We start from the raw sequence: 20,801 nt of genomic DNA on the forward strand, positions 1-20,801 counted from the left end.
TATTATGATTTAATGTAAAAAATCCTTAAATAAATTGTGGAACAACGTTGCATTGTGGTCCCAAGGACGTGCCTAACCCATGCATACTCCAATTCAAAGAATCAAACCTAACATTGACTTATGTTTTTAAAATATTTGTGAAAACTAACCTTCTTTTTTTCAAAGTCTAAACATGGAATTCAGCAGTGTTTCTACCAAAAATCACTCAAATATTATAATATTACATATCTGACATTATTTCTTCAAATTTTTACGATCTAGCACCAAACAAAGTAATAATAAGGCGCGTTACGTGAAACACGTTTTTTCTTAGGTGGACCGAAGGCGCATCTCCTGGAACATGCTTTCCTAAAGAAATATTGACATGACACCACGTGAAGAAACGTGTTTCAAAGATCGCACCTTTCAGGGTTTTCTTGTCACATCAGATTTCATAAAAGCATTTCAAAAAAAAATACTTAAAAAATTTTTGAAAAATAAAACTATAAGGACTACCAACATAATTTAATACATATTAGTTTCGTGAGTTAAAGAGTTTAATGTTGTTAATTTATATAGCATTTTGAAGTGTTTAGGTTATGTTTCTTAACCACGTGGGATAAAAGTTAAAATGTGTATTCCTTAACTTTTTTTTATCGATATATTTAATTAATCCGCTTATACACTATTGTTAAATTATATTAGGTTAATATTTATAATTAAGACTTATATTAATTAAGATTATATATTTTTGATATGTTAATATATTTAAATACTTATTTTTTTTTAATTATGAGTTCGAAAAATTTAAGTAACCCAAATTAAAAATATTTCATTGACATATAAATGTATTATTTATTAAAAATGATTAATTAGACTGTTATGTGATCCTAATTGTATGATTATATAACTTATAAAAATATTTATATTATCATTTTTTAACTAATTTATATTATCATTTTAGTAGTAACAACTAATGGTGTTATTATTTATGTACATAAATTGTTATATGATTTTTCTAATTATTAGTGAAGACAAATTTCTATATAAACCTCACATTTTACATGTTCATGGCACCAAGCAATATATATATTTTTTTTCATATTTTTATATTAGATTCAACTTAAATTATAAATATAATTAAATCATATTCAATAAATAATACATTTATATGTCAATGACATATTTTTAATTTGTGTTACATAAATTATTTGAACTCATAATTAAAAAATAAGTATTTAAATATATTAACATATAAAAAATATCTAATCTTAATTAATAAACCTTAATAATAAATATTAACCTAAAGAAATTTAACATTAGTGTATAAGTAAATTCATTAGATATTAGATATAGAGATAATATAGAAAAGTTGAGGAATACTCATTTTAACTTTTATTATACATGATCAAGAAACATAATATAAACACTCCAATATGTCTATTAGACTATTCAACTCATGTAACTAATATGTATTAAATTATATTGTTGGTCACTATAGTTTTATTCTTTTATTTTTTTAAAAAATATTTTATAAATATGATTTTAGTAAATATGATGAGGCAAGATAACCCTATAAGACACGCACATTGAAATATACATTCCCACTTGATGCAATGTCAATATTTCTCTTGGAAAGCGCAGTCAGAGGATGCACCTTCGATCCACCTATCAGAAAAGGTGTTAGATAAAATTTGAAGAAACGGTGCCTAACTGGTAATATTATAATATTTTGATGATTTTTGGGTAAAAAGCCTAATTCAGCGTACTATTTTGTCAACGAAAAGATAATTAAAATCTGAATTTAGAAGATAGCTGCAGAGGATGCTTCCTTTCGTAATTGGAACAGTTCATTATTTTAGCTGTCACCGGGAAATAGATAATCAAAAGCATCGACTTGGGATGTAGTGTGCAGTTTCCAGGAATGTCATGAACTCGAAACCATATCTATGTCGAACGCGGTGATTGATTCTCGATTTAATTTGCAACATCGAAGAACCTGGTGTTTAAAACGGTTCGCATAAACCACGTGCAGTAACACAAACCGAAGTTGTCAGTAGGATGAATGGATGAGGCAGCATTCATATGCTTTCCCGGAAAATGCAGGAACAAAGAAGAAAATACAGAATATATCCATTTTGAACTACTTGAGGAACATAGAAGAAAATACGTATTTCTCCGAAGCGAAAATCACATACGAGTATGCGTCCAAAACATAATGTATCGATTCAGATCCGTAAGCTTAGCATAGGATAGAAGCATCAGCTTAAGCTTTCTCATATTAAAGAATCTCCATTGATGACAGTAAAATTTCCCTTAGATATGGTAAGGGAGCTATTGCTAATAAAAACCGAGCAATCTGTGATGGTAAGATCGGAACTGAAGGTGAAGTAAATGATCAGACTTTGGAAATTTTCATACCCTTAAAACGGATGCACATCAGCATCCTTCTCAGAATACCCTCGCCCTGACATAGTTAGATGTGGGATGCCTGCATTGGCAAGATATAGGAAGTCTCACAGATTAGAAGAATCCCAGCTTGCATATACAGCCCCGATGATTTTATCATGCAGTATTGGTCCAGAGCAAGCAATAATCCCCCGGTCAAGACCTTTTAAGTACAGTCCCCAACTGAAGTCCAAGGGGCGACCTCCTGCGTCAGTTACAACCCCACCAGCTTCTTCTACGATGACAACACCGGCAGCATGATCCCATATCTTTTCTTTGTATCCGGATCTTGCAAACTTTATAAAAACCTCAGCATCACCCCGAGCTATTGCTGCATATTTTACCATGCTATGGACTCGCATAGGTTGGTTTCTGCCATTAGAATGAATGAAAACATGTATTAGAATCAAACAAGATGGCCTCGCAGACACTGTATAATTTCTAACCAGTATTCTTGTTTATTCTTCTCAAACATTAACAGGTAGAAATGAACTAGGAGTGAAAATAAAAGTAACACACTTGACACCTATGCTGTTCGCAAGCCCCGCCGTAAACAAGTGGTTCGAATTTGCCTTTTCTACAGGTTCGCAAAAAGTCGCCAGCGATGGATCATCAACGGCAGAAGCCTTTACCAATGTGGCCATTCAAATTTTGTATCCCCGTGGATCAATGGTTGCATCAATGCCCGACCACTTCCTCTCCTTGCATACATCACACATCATTTTTGCCAAATATCAGAAGATGGCGAAGCCTTTGGCATAGTTTGATTGCGCTGATGATTATAATTCAAGAACTCCTTTTTCATAGGGTAATTGGGGCAACCAAGAACTCCGAGAACTAGCTTCCCGTCCTCGATCAAAGCTAGTGCTACAGCATACTGGTCACCACGAATAAAACCCAATGTCCCGTCAACGGGGTCCAGCACCCAATGTCTTCCAGTTGGACCCCCTGTTGGGTTGCATCTACTGATAGCCTCAAGGATTTGTGAAGTCTCGAGAGCTTTCTTTGGCAGCTGGAGACCATATTTTGGTGCTTCGGCTAAGCACTCGTTCACAGTGTTGACAACAGCTTCAAGTAAACTTGCTGCATCAGACTTTGAGAGTGTTTGAACATCTTCTTCAGCAACAATGGACACACTCTGCCCTTCCAAGAACTCAGAAAGCAGCCAACTAACAGTTGCTTGGACACTCCAGTCTGTTAAGATTGAGACGATTAAAAAATCAATGTAAAATCAAAGTTTCACAAACACCATGCAAATAATTAACACAAGTACATAAACAGTAGACATTGAGTAAAAAAGGACTGTAACAGACAAGTATATACTAATAAGTACGATGATCAGTTATGAAACCATTTACTGCAAAATGCATTTCAAGTACAAGATATGATGGAAGGTGTAAAGTTTCGGGATAAAGCGACTTTTAGTCCCTGAATCTAGAACACCTTTCAGATTAGTCCTGTTGATTTTTTGTCTGCTTTAGTCTTGAACTTGGATTTTCATCCATTTTTAATAATTTTGAAGATATGGTACTGTCCTATTTCAGTGTCATATCATTATAAAGTTTGAAAATAATAAAAATTATCAAAATTAAAAAAAACATCAAGTTTAAAGGTAAAAAATTATTTTACTAGTAATAATAACGATAAATCATAATTATGTAACGAAGTAGTCTTTCAAATGATTTGATTCACTTACTATTCTTTTATTATTTCGTAAAACGTTTCATTCGACAGAGACAATGATTTTTTTATGAATGTTACTGTATTCTTTTAATGTTGAATCATCATTTTAAATTAAATATTTTTTCTTTGCATATTTAAATTTAATATTTTTATTTTTGTATGAGTATTTAAGCCCATTAATCATATAAAAGAATGAGTACAATTGAAAAATAATTTATATGATTAAAGATTAAGGAGTGAAACTAAAAATTTTAAAAAAACAATGAAATGTTGAGGACTAATCCTATTGTTATACCAAAAATAAATTGATTTCTTTTCCACAATAATCTGATGGCTGCTTAATATTGACTTCATCTTCCTTTCTTTGTATCAAATCCTGACTTTGCCCCCTCAATATGAAAAGAAAGAAAGCAAGAAAGAATAAATATTCAGCTGAGCTATATATACATTTATTTAGCTGAGCTGGCTTAACAGCCTTAACTAACTCTTAACAACTTGCTAACAGCCCCTAACCAACTAACCAACTCACACAACCATATCAGCTCAACAACACACGCCTATATTCACACACAATCACACTCATGCATTACTAATATTCCAATATTCTTCCTGCTCCTTCGACCCTTTTTTAACGACAGGGCAATACACATAGTTGATCTCTGAAGACCTCAAACACTCCCTTTGTTAGCGCCTTGGTCAGCCCGTCTGCCACCTGATTGAATGCTGGAACATAGTTCACCTGAAGTTGTTTAGCTTCAACCTTTTCACAAACGAAATGCACGTCCATGTCAACATGTTTTGACTGAGCATGGTACACTGGATTCGTACTCAATGCAACAGCGCTTGTATTATCACACCAAATGACAGATGAGATTCGATTTTTCACCCCCAACTCACCTAATAGCGAGCTGATCCAAGTAACTTCAGAAGCTGCCATAGCAACACTTCGATATTCAGCCTCCATTGTAGACTTGGAGACAGTCTTTTGCTTCCTCGAGCACCAAACTACAGGACACGCACCAAGATACACTATATGGCCAGAAACCGATCTTCGGTCATCAAGACTGCCTCCCCAATCTGCATCAGCAAATGCCACAACATCTAGTGCCTTGCCAGCACCTGTAAATGTGAGACCATAGTCCAATGTTCCAGCTAAATACCAGAGTATCCTCTTTACTGCAGCCATATGTAGCTCACGTGGAGCGTGCATGTACTGAGTAGTCTTGTTAACACTGAAGGCAACATCCGGTCGTGTATGACACACATACAAAAGAGCACCAACAATGCTACGATACTCTCGAGCATTTGTTAACAATTCACCAGCATCCTGTGTTAATTTTGGAGCACCAATCATCGAGGTAGCAGTGGGTGTAGCACCTAGTAAATTTGTTTTCTCTAACAACTCAATTATATACTTCCTCTGAGATAACACCAAGGACTCATTTCTCCTTGTAACTTCAATGCCCAAAAAATAGGATAGCTCTCCTAAATCTTTTAAAGAAAATTGCAGGTTCAATGTTCTCACCACTTCATCAATAACATGAGAGGAATCACTAGTAAGGATTATGTCATCAACATAGACAAGAATATAAGTAAAGCAACCTTCATTGTTCTTAACAAACAGCGAGACATCAGCTCGAGACTCACTGAATCCCATCCTGATCAAACTGGTTTTAAGTTTATCATGCCAGTTCCTTGGTGCCCGTCGAAGACCATATAATGCTTTGTTAAGTTTACATACAAGCAAACTTCCATCAGCAACATACTCCTCAAACCCAGGTGGCTGCTGCATAAATACATCCTCGGTTAGATCACCATTCAAGAAAGCATTATTCACATCGATTTGTCGTAACAGCCAATTCCTCGCAACATCAATTGATAATACTATATTCAATGTGGCAAACTTACGATCTGCATCCAATCACCTCACGATCTGTAGGCATCTTCATAACCGACCAAGTATTGTTTCTTTGCAGTGCATCAAACTCGGCCTGAACAGCTTCTATCCAGCTAGAATTGTTGAGAGCCTCATAGACATTGTTTGGGACTTCACTCACAGCATTAGAGGTAAAAACCTTTGGTCTGAATATGCCACATTTACTCCCTGTCATCATCAGATGACTATTAACTTGTGCATCACTCCAATTTTCTGCACCTTCTTCTGTAGTATTCAACTCTTGTCTCATCATGTGTACTGACTACCTCAACCTGCTCAGTATTACTAGTATTTTGACCAGTGACTGAAAAATCACTCGACAGTTGTTGCTCAGCACTCGATACATTATCAGCAGTCTCCACCCAATGACCTGAACTTGCAACAGGCAAACTACTTGAATCATCAATTGCATTAACTACTAAATTATGTTGAGACCCTGTGGTGCACCTTTCTCCTTGAAGTCTGCTAACATCAATAACAATTTTGATTGAGCCAGATGGTTTGTTGGTGGTCGATGTGGCAGCAGGTAACTGAGCACATTTCTTTGCAAATGGAAAATGGCTCTCATCAAACACCACATATCTTGTAATATAGATTCGACCATCATCAGCAAGACACTGAAAACCCTTATGCCGAGTACTATAGCCTAAGAAGGTGCATGGTTTGGACCTAAAGTCCAACTTGTTCTTCAAGTATGGTCTCAAATGAGGAAAACAAAGACAACCAAATAATCTTAGTTGTCCATAAGCAGGTTTTTGATGAAATAGCTTCTCGAACGGTGATGCACCATGCAAGACCCTTGTAGGCAGTCTGTTAATTAAATGGACTGCAGTAACAACTGCATAAGCCCAAAATTTGACAGGCATCGACGCTTGAGCAAGCAACACAAGAGCTAGCTCTATAACATGACGATACTTGTGTTTCACCACTCCATTCTGCTCAGAAGTGTGTGGACATGTAAGCCTGTGTGTAATGCCTGCTTTCAACAAGCAGCTCGACAGCCTTCGATATTCACCTCCCCAATCACTCTGAACAACTTTGATGGGCAAGTCAAACTACACCTTAACCATCTGCTGGAACATTTCAAATGCACTGATTGTTTGAGCTTTGTCTTTGAGCAGGTAAAGCCATGAGTGTCTGGTACATACATCAACAAAGGTGACATAGTACTTGTAACCAGTCGAAGCAACATGTGAAGGTCCCCAGAGGTCTGTGAAAACTAACTGAAAAGGAGCATCATATACTGTTGTAAAAGCATGAAATGGCAATTTATGGCTCTTTCCCATTTGGCATGCAACACATATTTTATTAACACTTGAAGGAAGAATTACATTTATTTCTTTACAAACTTTCAGTAAGCTGTCATGCGAAGGATGTCCCAAACGCTGATGCCACAAGTCATACACAGCTGTAGACAATTGTGTTGAGTAATTCTCTGCCTTGGAATTATCTTCAGGTGTTGAGCTAACTACAAAAGAGTATAAGCCACCATCTTCCTTCCCTCGAAGTAAAATTGAACCGGTTTTCTCATCATGTATACATCACTCATGCGTATGAAATTCAAGAAAAACGTTGTTATCCCTAGCAAGCTTTGACAGTGATAGCAGATTCTTGGTTATTCTTCGCACATGCAACAAATCGGTTAATAACAGTACACGCGATGATGTAAATAGAGAAGAGCTACCAACAGTTTGCACATTTAAAACACCACCATCACCAACTATTAATTTACATAGATTATTAAAGTCCACTGTCTGTGAGATGTTTGTGCCATCAGAGGTAACATGATGTGTGGCACCCGAATCCACCACCTAGTGTTCACGAGTAACCTGTGACTTAAGCTGATGGGCACCAGATTTTTGACTGGTATTGCAAGCATACGAATTATCCTTGGCAGCATAGTAAGCATTTTCTGACTCAGCCTTTGAATAATTATTGTTGTTGGCTGTAACACCAGGGAAGTCTTCATCAAACCGATGCCAACACCGGTAGACTAAATGGCCATTTTTACCACATAATTGACATTGCAACCGAGATCGACCCCGACCTAGACCAGTCGATCGACCATGTGAGTACATTTCTCTAGACACAGTGTTACGATCAGACGGATCCACAGTCTTACTTGATACTTGCCTTTGAACCATATGTGCACTCATAGGAAGTGACTCAAGCGGGTCACAAAATCCTGCTAATTGAGTCTCCGCATCCATCAGCATAGTGTAAATAATGTCAAGAGACACCGACTCATGCATGGTTGTTATGACAGCCACAAAAGGTTGGTACTCACGAGGTAACCCCTTTAAAATGCTCGCAACATGCACTGCCTGTGACACAGCACTGCCGCACGATGCTAATGCATCACACACCTCTTTAACGCGAGTAAGATAAACTCGCATGGACTCGTCTCCTTTCTTAAAAGACTGAAGCTTGTAATGCAAGCTGATAACCGCCGTTGTGGATCTGTTCGAGAAAAATTGAAGCACCGTGCTCCACACAACAGAGGCTGTTTCAGCACCCACAAACTGAGATAACAACTGTGGACTGATTGTTGACAGAAGCCAGGACGCAAGATCACTTTCCTGAGCCACATATTCTTCATATAACTTGTTCAATACTTCCTCACCAGAATCACTAACCACCGTTTGTGACGGAGCAGTCATGGAGCCAGTGAGAAGCCGTTCAAGTCTATGGCTGCGAACGGTGAGAAGCACCTGTTGCTTCCATAACAGAAAATTTGATTCATCCAATACGACATTGACTCTTTTATTCGAGAAAGCCTTAGTATTCCTCGAGACCCCCTCCATTGAAGAAGCAAGCTGATCAACGCTCATTGTGAGGACTCTTGTCAAGCAGCGGAAACAGAAGCAAGTCGTCCGGATCGTCCAACGAAAGATACCATGTTGAGATTCAAGAATATTGAAGTAATACAGAAAACGTGTATCTCTTATTTATCAACTAGACCTATATATACATTTATTCAGCTGAGTTGGCTTAACAACCTTAACCAACTCTTAACAACTTGCTAACAACCCCTAACCAACTAACCAACTCACACAACCATATCAGCTCAACAGCACACACCTATATTCACACACAATCACACTCATGCATTACTAATATTCCAATACATTTTTACCATTTAATCAAACCTCCCAACTGTTTCCTTCAAGTGAATCATCTTATTGTCAATGGAAGCTGCACACTCGGTTGAATTAAATGGATGTATCCAATGGTTGTCAATGTTACATATAATGATGGACGGAGGGTGCGGTCAGACCTCTAGAAATTTTAAATTCCTTTATATTTTAGATTTTTTATATTTTCTATCGATTAATTAATTTTGTACCCTCAAATTTTATAACTTCACACCCTTTACAAATTTTAATATAACTTTTAAATTCACACCCCCTAAAATAAATTCATGAGTCCATCCGGGATAGATATAGTTGACATTTAATGAAACATTTGGTCTATAAAAATCTCATATCCTCTTGAAGTTTGGATTTGACAATGGTCGAGGTTTCCTTCTATTTTCTTTGTGTGGCTTGACAATGGCGTGCTTTTGTTTCCTGGTGGACTGGAAGCGGGAACTGACGAGAAACAAACCGGTTGTCGGGATGTGCTGCCGGGGCGGACGAGGAGCAAGCATCGGGGACGTGAAAACGATTACCCGATTTTGTTATGTTCCATTTTAGTGTAGATCTTGGAATGCTATAATTTGCACATTTTGTGAAGCTTTTCCCAATATATACACATTATTTGATACACCAACATTAATATTTTTCAGTTCTATAAACTGAAATAAAAAAATTAACCGTAAATCCGTAACTAATAAGCTTTGTAATTATTGTTGATGGTATCAAGTTAGGTAATGATTTAGAGTATTTTGATGGATTGATGTTGATGGTGGGTTGATTGATTGATCGACCGCGATTCATCTCTTTTAATGGGATGGGGTGCCATATTCAAACAGTAGAGAACGAGGATAAGGTCCGAGAGAGAAGAGAAAGAAAAATCCCATCAACTCTTAGCAGTCGTATGAAAGACCAAAATGATAATATGCTAAATTTAACAACAATAAAAGTAAAACTTTGATCCATGTGAACTATTTAAACGTTTGGTTGGAATTGAATTTATTTAAGAGGAAGTATATTTCTTTTAAACACGCGCGAGAGTAATGTTTCAAGAAACCCTAGAAGCAAACTCTTAACAATTATTTATTACAAATAAAGTATAAGTTGAGATCTATACGCAACTTGCAGAGTATTATCTTAAATCTCTCTCAGTTGCTCATCATATTCAAGGTTTGGGTAAATAATCAATATGTCAATGACGGCTGGGGTAAACAGATCTGGGTAGGAGGTTGTTCTACAAAATTAATATAAAACCCCATGTTATGCATAATTAAAATCATCCACACACACATATAGATATTAATGTTAGAAAAGTCAAGAAAGGGTTGATGGAGAGAGGGGACTGATGAGTAAAAAATTGGGCATCAAATTCGGTGTTTAATTTTGTTAATTTTAGTACAATTATATAATTGTACTATAATCCTTGCACTTTAGGGTATTTTTAAAGATTAGTCATTAAGCTTCAACTATAAATACCCTAACACATTTAGCTTCAAAATCATCCCAAAAATCCCAAATCATTTATTTCTCCCAATACTAGAGAGTTTTCTTGTGAGTAGTGAGTGTTTTGTAAACACCTGTAAATTTTCTCTCTTAGTAAAAGATATGTAGCAGTTTGGAGACGTAGACATAATTGGTTGAACTCTATTATCAATTTCGGGTATTATTTTTCCGCTTTTATTTTGCATTCCCACTAATCTGGTTATAGAAAAATTACTCGTACTCATTTATTTCCCAACAACTGGTATTAGAGCTTTTGGTGGTGAATTTTTTCGGTTTTTCTGCGAGGTTACTATTTGGGTTACTATTCATATGAATAGTGGATTTCATGAATAGTGAAATTTTGTCGGCGATACGAGTTTGTCGACGGAGGTGTTCTAATACACGGTGGTTCGTAGAAATTGTCAGAAACGATCCAAAGAAGCCAGATTCGAGTGGGAGCGATGACTTTGAGAAACAAAGTTGATGAGCTCAAGAGGAAGCTGCTCATATGCAAGGGAGCAATGAGTGAATGGGGTGCGCTCAAGACCTTCTTGGAAGGACTTAGACCAGGGGCGATGCTCGGGGAAGAGCAAGGAAATGCCCAGAGACTTGGAGGCCATAGTTGTAGCCGGAAAGTTGACTGAGCTTGCAGGTGACAAGCCAAGTAGCGATGTGTCATCTAGGCCCACGCCCAGAGATAGTGGCAACAGTGGTGGAGACCGGGAAAATGTGCAGCAGGGAGATGGTAGAGAAAACTCTTCGAATGGCCAAGGTGAGCCATCTACTGTTCGTAGCCAAGGAAAGGCATCGGGAATGAATGACAAGGCTAAGTCCGGTGTAAAGAAGAAGGAGAGCAAGGAAAAATTGAAGTGTTACTTCTGTGATGGTCCTCATTTGATTAGAGGATGTCCCGAGAAGCGTCGCCTTACAACCATCATGAAAAGGATAGAAGAAGGAGAAGTAGCGGGAATTGGCGTGGTCGCAAGTGTTAAAGCTACCAAGCCAGGAAAAAGACTTGGCCCGATTAATGAGATCAATGCGGCCAAGCAAGGATCGAGACGAGGCAAGACTGTTAATGTTGAAGCAGTCGAACCCGAAAGAAAACGTGACGAGACTGCGGGAGTCAAAGCAGCCAAGCACAAGAAGGGACCCGATTCGATAGCAAGAGATAAAGTTGTCAAGCCGAGGGTACAAAGTGAGCAAGTCTGCTTACAGTATGCCAGGATGGAGGCGTGGTCCAAGTTGAGGCGTCTCAGGCATAAAGGGACACTTAAGGAGTATGTGAGTCGATTCAGAAAACTCATGCTCAAAGTCCCAAGTTTAACTGAAGAAGATGGATTCTTCACCTTCATGTTCGGATTGAAGCCATGGGAGAAGAGAGTGTTGGAGCGAAGGGAAGTCAATGAGTTATCTAAAGCCTTGACAACCGCTGAGTCCATCAAAGAATTTGGAGTCAAGAAGAACAAGACTTCCAAAGCTAAGCCGAAAGTTGAGGGTAGCGGTAGGAGATTCCGCAATGAAGGCAAGTCAGAGGATGATGAATGTTGTTCCTCGAGTGGCAGAGAAAGTCCACTCAATGATGAACCAGATGGTGGATCTGGGGATGATGTGTGTAGTCTTGGCACAAGTTCAAGTGCCAAAGATGTTAAGCTGAGGGTAAGAGTCGAGCAAACGAGGGGGCGCAAACTTAAGATGTTAGAAGTGTTGCAAGATTACCCGAGGGGAGTCGCGTCATCCAAAATAATGGATGAGCCCAGGATCGAGTCGTCCAGAGAAGAGGATGAACCCAGGATCGAGGGGGCATTGAGAGTTGGCTCAATAAGGTTTATTTCTGCCAAGGCGATTAGAAGCCAAGTGCAGGAGAAGTTGGCCATGTCCAAGGAAGTTGCTGAGCATGTTCGAGTAGAGAACATGGCTTCAGAGACCATCATGAGAGAAGGGTCGAAGAAAGGGCTTGCCGAGGATGTTCAAGTGAGGAACAATCCTTCAAAGACTAGTGGACAAGAGTCGAAGGGAGACAAGACGTTGAGAGACAAGGTAACCACAGAGAAACTGCCCAATAATAAGTGGGTTTATAGGGCAGTGATTACGGACAAACTAAAGTTGTGTTCAACTTCAGTTGGCATGCTACAATAACAAGAGTAGAAATGTTGCTGCATTGATCGAGGTGTGAAAATATATTAAAATCAGTCTTTAAGTGGGAGATTGCTAGAAAAGTCAAGAAAGGGGGGCTGATGGAGAAAGGGGCCTGATGGGTCAAAAATTAGGGCATCGAATTCGATACCCAATTTTGTTGATTTTAGTATAATGGTATAATTGCACTATAGTCCCTGTACTTTAGGATATTTTCAAATACTAGTCCTTAAGCTTCAACTATAAATACCCTAACCCATTTAGCTCCAAAATCATTCCAAAAATCCCAAATCATTTCTTGCTCCTAATACTAAAGAGCTTTCTTGTGAGTAGTAAGTGTTTTGTAAGCACCTACAAATTTTCTCTCTTAGTAAAATATATGCAGCAGTCTGGAGACGTAGACATAATTGGCTGAACTCAGTTATCAATTTTGGGTATTATTTTTCCACTTTTATTTCGCATTCTCGCTAATCTTGTTCCCAACAATTAACACTAGAAGTATTACATGTGTTGATGTTACTTACTATTGTAGTCTTGAGCCATGCTGAAATTGGAGACAAAGAGGATGAAATCGAGGAGAATGCATAATATCACAAATAAAGATTTCATTTTGGATTATCAATACTCACTTCGTAGGCAAATATTACTTTTCTAAGTTAATTGAGACCATATATTTCCAAATTCTATTGCAGGTTCACAAGTCAACTGTTCTGTATTGATCATGGGAGGAGTGAAGAAATTTCCATGGCAGACAATGAATGTATGACACATTTTTCTAAAAAAGAAAAAAAAAGTTGACCAAATATAATTAATGGAGTGAATAATTTCAAAATACTTGCACAAGTTTTTATTAAACGAACAAAACGAACACCATAATAATACCAATTGTAATTCAAAAGAATATTTTAGTCATTTATCGTTATTTTTAGGTAAATTATGCATTTAGTACATAAATTATCAGTTTTAATCCGTTTTAGTACCTAAATTGAACGGAGTACTAAAATAAAATAAAACTACATTTTTTAACGGCGGGGTGTCAAAAATGAAACAAAAACTAAAATTTAAGTATAATTTTGAAAAAATTAACAGTTTAGGTACTAAAACAAATTAAAACTGATAATTTAGATAGTAAACACGTAATTTACTCATATTTTTACGATCTTATATTCCGATGAAATTGATTTACACTGAAAATGTTAAATAGATTGAGGAGCAGCATGCGTCGGCAACATGAAAACGACTACTGGATTTCGTTATGTTCCATTTTAATGTAGATGTTGGAATGATATAATTTGCACATTTTGTGAAGCTATTCTTAAACCTTACAAATGGAGCTAAAAGTTTTTCTCTTTTGTCCTTTTTTTTCTGATTATATATATACACACACGTTATTTGATACACCAACATTAGTAATTTTCAATTCAGTAAACTGAAGTAAACAATTTAACCGTAAATCTGAAATTAATAAACTTTGTAGTTATTGTTGATGGTCATCGGATTTGGTAACGATGTAGGGTGCTTTGACATATTGATGGTGATGATAAATTGATCGATCGGTTGATCACGGTTCATCTCTTCTAATGGAGTGGACGGCCACATTCCGACGACGAAGAATGAAGACAAGGAGAGAATCGAAAGAAAAAGTCCCATTAGCTCTTTGATCCTTTTTTTTTTGCAAGAGTTATATTTTCTCTCTAGTTCCAATTAAGCCTCTATATTCAATGAATGAGACAAGTGATAATATTATAAATTTAACCACGACAAAAGCAACTGAATTTATTCAAGAGAAAACACTCTTTGTTTTAGATACATGGGAGAGTAGTTTAGTCTTAATAAGCCCTGGACGCGAGCTCTTAACAATTATTTATTAAAAACAAAGTATAAGTAGATATTTATACGCAACTTGCAAAGTATTATCTATTTTAACTCTGAAATCTTTCTCGGTTACTCATCGCAGTCAAGGTTTAGGTAAATTATCAAAATGGCAATGTCTGCCGGGGTCACAGACCAGGGTACCAGGTTGTTCTGCAAAATTAAAACCCCATGTTATAGATAGTTAAAGTCATATAAATATCTATTAGCACAAACAATTGTTACATGCGTTGACGTTACTTACGCTTGGATACTGGCCGATCCATGCTGATGGGAGTGGAGACGAAGAGGGTGGAAGCGAGGAGAATGCAGAAGAATATCACAAATAAAGATTTCATTTTGAATAATATTATCACTAATTGCTTTGTAGGTCAATATTTCAAGTACAATGAAAACCACACTACTTTTCAGATATAATTGAGACCATATATTTCACGAGTAACTCTTCTGTATTGATAGTGGGAGGAGTGAAGAAATTTCAATGGCAGACAAAAATGAATGCATGACCCATTTTTCTACAAAAAGTTGATCAAGTAAACCCAAAGTATAATTGCGGTCTCTTTGGTTTATCACAATCATGATGTGAATAATTCTGTGTAAAAATTATGTATTTAGTACATGTTTCGTTTCCTACGTATTGATGGTACCTTAAAGAAGAATTAGTACAAAATTATAACTAGAAATCAGTAAAATAAGTAAAAATTCAAGTAAAATAATACCTACTCAAAATAAGAAATATATATTTATTTTATTTGTTCAAAATAAGCCATGACATGACGTAGTATTAGAAAAATAATAATAAGTATGTGTTTGGACACCATAATATAATTGAATGAAAATATAATAATTATTTGGATAATTACAATTGAGTGTAATTATTAGGAATTTTAATTCTCTAGACATTAAATCGATAAATTGTAATTACATGTTAATTCTTCTTGTCATGCTTGATGTAATAAATTATAATTACACAATTATAAAAGTAAAATTTAAAATAATATTAATTATAAACTTGAAGAGTTTAATTACACACATAATTATACTAATTCTCATCCCTCCCCTAAGAATTAAAGAATGTAATTGGAGATCTTTAATTATACTCAATTCAACGGAATCCACAAATTATAATAACTATCCAAACACACTACAATTGTGTAATTAGGCTAAAATCCAATTATAATTTTTCAAATGTGCCCTAGTTGATTATATAAGGAGTGGTAAAGTGTGTGTAATGTAAAATTAGGGTAAAATACATAAATGGTCTCTTGACTATAAGGTGTTACTTTGTTGACTCTCTAGACTATTCCAAGTTACAAAGTATTCCCTCTATTATAGGACGCTATTTTATTGAGTCCTCTAACTATTAAAAGTTATAAAATGGTCACCTGCCTATTCATATGTTCCAAGCTTCTCTTTTTTTGTTAAAAAATTGAAAGTCGTCTGAGTTGGACGTTAATCTAATGATTGAGATATGCTAAAATCATTTTTAATGATGTTTATTGGCAACGCTGTTGGTTTCAAAGCATAGGCTCGACGATATAGTGTTTAAAACACTGGATCGACGTCATAATGTAAAAAAGACTATATCCAAAAAATACATATCAAATAATACTAGGATAAGATTTTATCATATCCAATGAACATGTTAATGTCCATCTCAAACAGACTCCAATTTTTCAAAAGAAAAAGACGAGTCTAGAACATATGAATAGTCATGTGACTATTTTGTAACTTTTAATAGTCAGGGACTCAACAAAGCAACGCCTTATAGTTAAAGGACCACTTTGTAACTTTCAATAATCAGGAACTCAACAAAGCAATACCGCATAATTAGGGGACCATTTGTGTACTTTACCCATATGTATTAGTCGCATGTTATATTCTCATGTAATGTTTTTAGTTGTTCTTGTTAAAGGATATTATTTTGTATCCGTATAAAAAATAAATACTCATATAATAATATTAGGGTAAATCACTTGAATAATTACTCAACTTTCAGGATGCTAATGTTCTGGTCATCCGAAATAAAATGTAAGTAAACTATTTAAACATTGGCTGAATTATAAAAAGGAAATGAAATTATTAAAGAGGAAGCAGTGTTTGTTTTAGATACATGGGAGAGTAGTTAAGTCTTAAAGAAGCCACGGACGAGAGCTCTTAACTGCAACTTGTAAGGCATTAACGTTTGAAATCTCTCAGTTCCCCATGACATTCAAGGTTTAGGTAAAGATCGATAGCAAGGAGGGGGGTGGCTACAGTACACGACAGGAGGTTGGGCTTCTGCAAAATTAACACAAACAACTCAACTTCTTTTCTATTGCTTATTTATAAAACTAACGAGAAACCACTACAAAAGTGCTGAAGTTACTTACTCTCCAATTGTCGAGCCATGCTGAAAGTGGAGACGAAGAGGGTGTAAGCGAGGAGAATGCATAATAATATCACAAATAAAGATTTCATTTGGAATAATATTATCACTAATCACTTTGTAGGCCAATATATAGGCCAATGTTTCGAGTAAAATGAAAACCATACTACTTTTCGAAGATAATCGACAGAGGGAGGAGTGAAGAAATTTCCATGGCAGACAATGAATCCATGACCCAATTTTGTACAAAAAGATGACCAAGTAAACCATAATATCAAGGTTGAATTTTGTGGATTTTCCGTGTTGGTTTTCTGACTGAGAATACAATGTTGAACTTTTGGGTGTGGAAATTTCTGTGTTCAATCTTCCAAACCGTGTTTAGAATTCTGATAAAAAGCCACCATGTTGAAATCTGGTTTCAATTTTATTTGGAATCAAATCATTTTTTATTTTTTTATAATTTTAATTTATAGTTCGAAAATTTAAAAAGTTGACATATATTTGAAATTTAAAAAATAGTTAGAATATTAAAAAATAAATATATTTTTCTGAATTTTATTATTATTTTTTCCTCGTAATTCTTTACTTTTCCCGTTATGAAAATGTTGTTTTTTTTACAATATATCATAATATTAAAACATTACTTCCTTCATAAATTAAGTACAAACAAAATGATTTAAATAACTAAAAGGATGATCATTATCTTTAGAGATGCTAAGTTCGAGTACCGACGTTTATAGAATATTTAAATATTAAATTTTAAGAGTTCATTATCAAATGATTAAGAGTTTTTACTTTTTAGTCAATGAATAGGTAAAGCTGCTCGTTATTCTCTAGTGGACTGGATTTGGACCGCGCCTTTGCTTTTGAGACCGTGAAATTGTATTTACGATTGATCGTTTGTCTCGGAAATTTCATCGGTGCTTTGATCTTCCAGTGAAATTAGAAATGTTAACTTCTGATTTTTAAAAAAAAAATATTGGTGGTATTCGTTCTTAGTCTAAATGTAGGGTTGTGGTTAATAACAGATCTATAAATTTTTTTAAGATAGTCGTACAAATATTTAAAATATAAAATTTTTGTATGCAAACGAATACTTTATAATTTTAGGGTTAGCCTAATAAAAATTGAAAATAAATAAAATGAATAATTAAACGAAAAATTTGAAATTTATAAAAAGATTTATATTTTAGAAAATCACTGGTGGGCACTTGCCCACCCTTAAGGCAATGTACATCCACCACTGATATGTTTTTCACAGGATCAAAGTCAAAGAATGCCATTTTTAGAAATTTGTAAAGTCAACTCCTTGCAAATCCACGTCAGTCGGTTAGGGCAGGATGCACTAAGCCCAGGATCAAGTACATCTTCTTATTTCGGAAAAAAATGAAATTTAATTTAATATGTTAAGGAAAAATAAAAAAAAAATAATTTTTTTTGTATATCTATTACTTTTATAAAAAAATATTAAATTTTCGAATCATATTTTTTAATTTCTAGATTCACGATGGCAGTCGATAATACTATACCCTTCTAGATAAAAAATTATTTGATGGATTAGATTTAAAAAAAATCAATCTAGTGTGTATATAAAACTGGTGCCTTCCTTGGTGGCTTGACTCAACCACCCAAAATCAAATGGGGAACACTTTCTTCAACTTAACTCTTCTTGTCATCTTCTTCCATTTTTCTCTGCCTACTTTCTCCATGAACCTAACCACCATTCTTACAGACCAGTCGGCCCTTCTCGCATTCAATTACCATCTTTCTTTAATATTAATTTGTTGAGAAGTAAAATTAAGTTTTTAATCAAAAATATTTAGCATTATGTTGGAAATGAGATGAATTCAACCTTCCATCGTTTTAATTAATTCGAGATAAATACAAAGTAAATACATTATATTTAAAGATAACTTCCCATCATTTAATATCAAATCCTTAGTATTTTCTCACGTGAACAAAAACAACCTTCAAAGTGCTTTAAGAAAGGAAGAGGAAAATGGATAAACTCAAAAGAAGGTAGGTAGTAAAGAAGAGAATTGAGAGGGTCGAGCCGACAGGAGCCGACAAAAGGAAACGTGGGACCCAGATAATGCGATATAGGTCATAGGATGAAGAAGATAGGTTGTTGTTTTAGATCTTTTGAATTATTATTTTTTTCCTCGTAATTCTTTACTTTTTCCGTGATGAAAATGTTATTTTTTTTATCATATATCACAATCTTAAAACATTATATCATTCATAAATTAAGTACGAACAAAATGATATCAATAATTAAAAGGATTATTATTATTATTATTTCTAGATGTGTTAAGTTCGAGCATTGACGACTATAAAATATTTAAGTCTTAAATTTTAAGAATTTATTATTAAATAATCGAGAGTTTTTACTTTTGAGTCGATGAATAGGTAAAGCTGCTAGGTATTCTCTAGTAGTTTGGATTTGGATCGCGTCTTTGCTTTTGAGACCGTGGAATTGTATTTACGATTGATTGTTTATCTCGGAAATTTCATCGATGCTTTGATATTCCAGTGAAATTGGAAATGTTAAAGTCTGATTTTTTTTTTAAAAAGCTTGGTGGTAGTCGTTCTTAGTTTAAATGTAGGGTTGTGGTAAGTAACAGATTTAATTTTTTTTAAGATAGACACATATATTTAGGCTTGTCAAAGGTTATGGTAGGAAGACTATCTCACCTAGGTGCTCTTTGAAAATTGATATTCACAAGGCATTTGATTCTCTGCATTGGGGATTTGTTTTGGTTGTTGTTAATGCTATTGGCCTTCCTCCTACTTTCATCAAGTGGGTTGAAGCTTGTTTCACAGGAGCTCGGTACTCTATCTCGTTCAATGGAAGTCTCATAGGATATTTCAAAGGGCCAAAGGCTTACGACAAGGTGATTCAATCTCACCCCTGCTGTTCGTACTGTCTATGAACATGTTATCCAAAATTCTCAACAAGGCTGCTCTTCGAGGTATATTCGGATTTCACCCTAGATGCAAAAAAATTGGTTTAACTCACCTCACTTTTGCCGATGATCTACTTATTTTTTGTAAGGGGAATATTGAATATGTTGTGGGAATTATTAGGGTTTTGGAACACTTTTATGTTGTTTCTGGCCTTAAAATCAATGCACAAAAATGTGAATTCTATATTGCTGGAATATCCCCTAGGCAAATTGAGGAAATCAAGCGTATTACTGGGTTCAATCAAGGCTATTTACCAGTTAGATACTTGGGAGTTCCTCTAGTTTCTAGGAAACTCTCGGACAAAGATTGTGTTGCTCTCATCGATAATATCAGGGAACGTCTTCATCAATGGTCACGAAGACACTTGAGCTATGCTGGTAGATTAGAGCTTATCAAAACTGTCCTGCTTAGCCTCACAAATTTTTGGTATAGGCAGTTAATCCTACCCCAATCTGTCCTTCACAGAATTGAGCAACTATGTTCAAGGTTCTTTTGGAAAGGTTCGGACAAGGCAACTTCGGGTGCAAGAGTGAACTAGGAGAAACTCTGCCTACTTAAATCAGAAGAGGGTTTAGGACTTAAAGACATAAAGTCCTGGAACAAGGCATGTATGATCCATTTGATTAGGAAGGTGCTTGTGGGTGAAGGTTCATTATGGATAGCCTGGATTAGGAGTTATATTATGAAAAATTCAGATTTCTGGAATCTGGAAATTGGTCTTAACATGAGCTGGAGTCTCCGATGTTTGCTTAAAATGAGGTCTCAAGCTTCGACTGTTCTTTCAACGGGAGCTATTACC

General features: G+C 35.4%; 1 protein-coding gene and 1 pseudogene across 1 annotated transcript; one reads left to right on the forward strand and one right to left on the reverse strand.

Moving 5' to 3' along the window:
- Nucleotides 1-2,449: 2,449 nt before the first annotated feature.
- On the reverse strand, nt 2,450-3,658 carry LOC120114098 (annotated as a pseudogene).
- Nucleotides 3,659-19,034: 15,376 nt separating this feature from the next.
- LOC120114099 lies at nt 19,035-20,540 on the forward strand. The gene is made up of 3 exons (XM_039135105.1): nt 19,035-19,054; nt 19,695-19,929; nt 20,091-20,540. Exons 1-3 carry the CDS (start codon nt 19,035-19,037, stop codon nt 20,538-20,540), a joined length of 705 nt encoding a protein of 234 aa, XP_038991036.1.
- The last annotated feature ends 261 nt before the right edge of the window (nt 20,541-20,801 follow it).

Source organism: Hibiscus syriacus, unplaced genomic scaffold, assembly GCF_006381635.1.
Source record: "Hibiscus syriacus cultivar Baekdansim isolate YM2019G1 unplaced genomic scaffold, ASM638163v2 tig00110220_pilon, whole genome shotgun sequence".
Taxonomy (NCBI): Eukaryota; Viridiplantae; Streptophyta; class Magnoliopsida; order Malvales; family Malvaceae; genus Hibiscus; species Hibiscus syriacus.

Excerpts from the sequence above, each read along its gene's own strand:
- LOC120114099 (XM_039135105.1), top strand. The coding sequence starts at position 19,035 with ATGGATAAACTCAAAAGAAG. Across the intron at positions 19,055-19,694 it reads ATGGATAAACTCAAAAGAAG|GCTTGTCAAAGGTTATGGTA; the intron begins GTAGGTAGTAAA and ends ACATATATTTAG. Across the intron at positions 19,930-20,090 it reads GGCCAAAGGCTTACGACAAG|GGGAATATTGAATATGTTGT; the intron begins GTGATTCAATCT and ends ATTTTTTGTAAG.